This window comes from Gavialis gangeticus, unplaced genomic scaffold, assembly GCF_001723915.1.
Source record: "Gavialis gangeticus isolate Ggan-Ray unplaced genomic scaffold, GavGan_comp1, whole genome shotgun sequence".
In the NCBI taxonomy this organism is placed as follows: Eukaryota; Metazoa; Chordata; order Crocodylia; family Gavialidae; genus Gavialis; species Gavialis gangeticus.
In genome coordinates, this window is record NW_017729032.1 from 178,314,141 (window position 1) to 178,318,609 (window position 4,469).

General features: G+C 41.4%; 1 protein-coding gene across 1 annotated transcript in view; it reads right to left on the reverse strand.

Moving 5' to 3' along the window:
• Positions 1 to 4,469, reverse strand: part of TMEM27 (transmembrane protein 27) — a 54,685-nt gene that overhangs the window by 26,577 nt on the left and 23,639 nt on the right. Inside the window, exon 3 of the mRNA XM_019524823.1 lies at positions 1,516 to 1,601. Within this exon, the coding sequence (XP_019380368.1) occupies positions 1,516 to 1,601 (86 nt within the window). The remainder of the gene's footprint in view (positions 1 to 1,515; positions 1,602 to 4,469) is intronic.

Below are 4,469 nucleotides of genomic sequence, written 5' to 3' on the forward strand. Positions count from 1 at the left end.
AATATTAGAACTTCTATTTATATTTATTTTATTTCATCTTTATCTCTTCCTTTTTTAATTTCTTTTTTTGTGTATGTTTTATAATGTACATAATATATCAGTACAGTAGTACATGTATATAATTTATAAATAAATAAATATACACATATTGGGGGTGCGTGCTCAAAAATGTTTTACTGATAGGGGTGCGCAGTCAAAAAAGTTTGGAGACCACTGGCCTAGAGGACAGATAATCCCAAGCAGAGGGGCTGCACACTCTCTCGCTCTCTGTCATGTCTCATAGGACTCAACGGCTTATAACTGCTTTAACTGAGTCTTCCATGTCCTGCTATCTTGCACAATCTCCTTTAACCTTGTCACATCTTCACCTATCTCTTGACCTCTCATGCCTACACCATGTTCCAGAAGGATCAATGGTTGCCTACTACTATCTTCCCATCATTGCCCTGGTCTACTTCAAGGTCTGATACCCTCCATTTCAGCTTCCACAATCTGCCTCACACGCCTTTTTTCATCAGTTCTTGTGATATGCCCTGCCTGTTTCATTCTCTGCAGTCTTTTCTTAAGATATCAGGTCCTTTGTAATAGTCCATCAGCTTTTGATTATGCCTTTTAGTCCATACTCCATTTCCTTGTACTATACCAAATGTTTCACTTAGCATTTTATTTTAAAAAACTTGCAGCCTTTTTTCCATTTGCCTTGTCAGTGTCTAGGATTTACGTCCATATAAAAGGACCCTTTGAACAATTGTATTATAAAGCTGGATTTTAAGGTTTCTTGAGATTTTCCTTGATGCTATTATTTTACCTAGGCTTACCAGGCATATATTAGCACTGGAAATTCTTGCTCTGATTTCTTCAGTTATTTGATTGCCCTCAGTGACTGTTGTTCCTAAATATTTAAATTCCTACACCTTTTCCATATTGTCATTCCCTATTCTTATTTTCCTGTGATATTGAGATTTATTAATGGATCTGTTCACGTATTTAATCTCGCTGACATTGATAGCAAATCCAGTTTCTTTGGCATTTGGTTCAGTGCACTAACACAGCTAAATAGCTTCTGATAACTGAGATAGTACAGATATCTCTACAGGGTCTATGTTGCTCTTCAGGGCAAAGGAATTCTGGTATTGTCATGCCTAACCAAGAAACCACATTTCATTTCTCAGTATTGCCACCTGTGTCCTTGTTTCCCCCTCCCTCCCACTTTTGTCTCTCAGAACCCTCACTCATCATGTCATGTTACATTTTTTGGCACAATCACTACTGGGGCAAATTGGTGCAGTTCCACTGGGGTCATGGGTTGTGAGTATTTATACCAGAGAATTTGATGTATAGCCCTGCTTGGAGAGGACACTGCAAGCATACAGCTTGGCAGCTGCCATAATGCTAACTGTAGTGGAGTACTTAAGTTGTAACTACTGTTTATTCCTGTAACTTTATGTATCAAAGTATGTTTCATCATTTACCATATCTGAAATATATATATGGGAAAAATGAGTATGTACTTACTGAGTTGTCTTCTGGCTGGAGTATCTCCTCATTGCAAAAGCCACCATTGCTTTGAAAAGGTATTCTTCACTTGCATCCCAGGCATACTGTAAAGACAGACAAAAAATGAACAGTTTTTGCAATACTACAGGCAGGAATGGGGGCTGGATAAAACACAACTTGAAATATTATATCAGTCAAAAACAACTGTTTCACTGATTATGCTATGGCAATAACTTCTCAAATATTGTGTGTTGCACATAAAGGATTTTTAAAATGCCTGAATCATGCATTCATATTTGTGCATTTTAAAAAGCACAATGTGCTTTTGTACAATATGCAAAAAATCGTAACTTCACAAAAAACTGAATGGCTTGACTCTTGCCAGACTGACAGAACTGGAGATATAATTTTTTTTCTCGATTGTGAGATGTATCAACAAAAGCTTTCTCATGTTGCTGCACCAAAAGGCTTACGTCCTCTGCTAAACCAACCACCTCCAGAAATAAGTTGGCCATCCACTCCACCTGCTCATGCTTACTTGCTTCCCCTTCCAGAAAAAATAAGAGCAGTAATGGTACATGCCTGTACACAGAGAAGTAAAACTGAGGTTAGATCTACTCAATATATGTTCTTATTGGAGAAAGCAGATGCACCACACTTGCAACATTCTTATCCTCTGGACACCCCCAAAAAAGAATATCACATGCACATACACATCATTGTGGATTATTACTGCATGTATAGAGACTGAAGCACCCAGACCCTTTCAATAAATAAAACACACCACCAAAACATGGGCTTCAGCAGTATCTTTGGTCTTGGCCTCTGCTCTCACACTTATTAATTTTGGTTTCATCTTATTTCGATGACCTCAGTAGGCTGTGGACTTTCATCAGAATTTTTATGCTTAATTCTAATGACTCGCAAAAGATGAACCACGTTTCTATAACAAGAGCTATGATTCAGACAGAGTGGTTTAAACATTCTCTCTGCAAATTACAGTTTCTTGGAAATAGGTTAATAGAGTCAGAACAAATGCTTCCTGCATTTGTTCAGTGTACTTTACTGCAATCATCCAGAAAAAAGTGCCTACTCTTTAACTTTCAGTATAAAATGAGCAAACCCATAACCCAAAAGTGCAGCAACTTATGGTAACCCCACAATTGACCTTGAACCCTTTTTTCCAGTAGACAATTCCTGCACTCTCAAAATAGCAATACAGAACCAAACACATCAGAATAACTCAGTGCTGAACATTACAAATTTGGATTTTTTTTAATGCACAGAGTTGAAAATGTTCAGGGATTTCACTCTTTCTGCAGAAAAGTGGGACAGCGGGCCATCCCACCTTCTTTTCTGATTCTTTTTTGAGCAGGGATTCAGATAAGGGAAAAGGCATGAACTTATAGAGGTATTAACCATACGATAAACTAAAATAATAAATGAAGAGGTTTTAAATAGGCTTTTTGAGATAAGGACTAGAAGAGGAACATCTATGGACTACAGGTGTGTGTAGATGAAACAGGGGCCCTAAATTGAAGCAGTGGGTTTTTAAAAACACCACTTCAATTTAGGGTGAAGTAAACCCCCTCGTGTCATACACACACCTGTGCACTTACCTGCCTCTCTGGCAGTGGGGAGGGGAGGGCATGCTTCCAGCAGGCAGAGTGGTCCCTGGGCTGCGGGGTGGGCTGGTGTTTCCCTCCACAACAGCAGTGGTCCCCGCCAGGCACACCTGTCTGTAGATACCCAGCTTAGGCAGACCCAGGGGGCACTGCAGCCACGGAGGGAAGCATCAGAACCCTGCGCAGCTCAGGCAGGCTCCAGGGAAAAGGCAGGCAGGCTCCACTGCCAGGCAAGTAGGCCTCCAGGCTGCTGCCAGGCTGTCTGCATGGGCTTCCTGCAGAGCCCCTGAGCTGCATGGAGCCCGGTGCTTCACTCAGCAGCTGTAGGGCCAGAAACTAAAACTCCTTGGAGGACTTTTAGTTTGCTGCACCCCAAGTTATTTAAGGCCCATTACGCCACCAAATTTACTACAGCAGCTGGAATTACTGCACAGTACGCTGCCAATGCATGCAAACACCAACACTATTAAAGTGGTGCAAAAGCATTTAACACACTTCAAAGTGTTTGCACACATGCCCCTCATTTCATCTACTCACAGACAACAACTCAGGCTTTGGCTGGGGTTATAATGGAAAAGTAAATGTGGACTCCAGGGCTAAGCACAGACGGTCAAAAAAGCCTGAGCCAGAATCAGTTCAATCTTTGTGGGTTAGTCTAAGCTGTGTAAACTGAAGTGATAAGCAAGTGAACACACATTCACATTTGATTCTGGAAATGTAGCTACATGCCTGCAGTGGCCCAGGCCAGAAGCCAGGGAATGCTAGAGCATGCCTCCCCACTCATCTGGAGTAGACAGCATGGGCCAAGGCTAGCCCGTTCACTGTGCAAGAAGGGGTTTGCAGAGGAAGTGCAAAGTATTGTGGGATTCTGGGGAAATGTAAGTTAACTTGAATCTGCAGGGGATCTGCGACAGAAGTTCAATAAACTGATTTAACCTAAATCAATTAAGTCTTATTCTACATCCATCCAGATTTATCTTCAACTAGTTTTGGCCATTTTGAAAGCAGTTTATGTGCACTAAACTTCTGTTATGTTATAAATTTGAACCAGTTTCCCATCACATACACTGGTTTCTGTGTAATTTCTGTTTTATAGTTTCATAGTTGGTAGGGTCAGAAGGGACCTGAGCAGATTCATAGATTCATAGATTCATAGATTAAGGGTCGGAAGGGACCTAGTAGATCTTCTAGCCCGACCCCCCGCCAGGGCGGGAGAACAACAAAAAACCCCAAAAAGAGAAATGGGACTCAAATGAGTCCAGCCAGGTAGGCATCCAGCCTCTTCTTAAAGACCCCCAGGGTAGGGGCCAGCACCACTTCCCTTGGAAGTTGGTTCCAGCTCCTAGC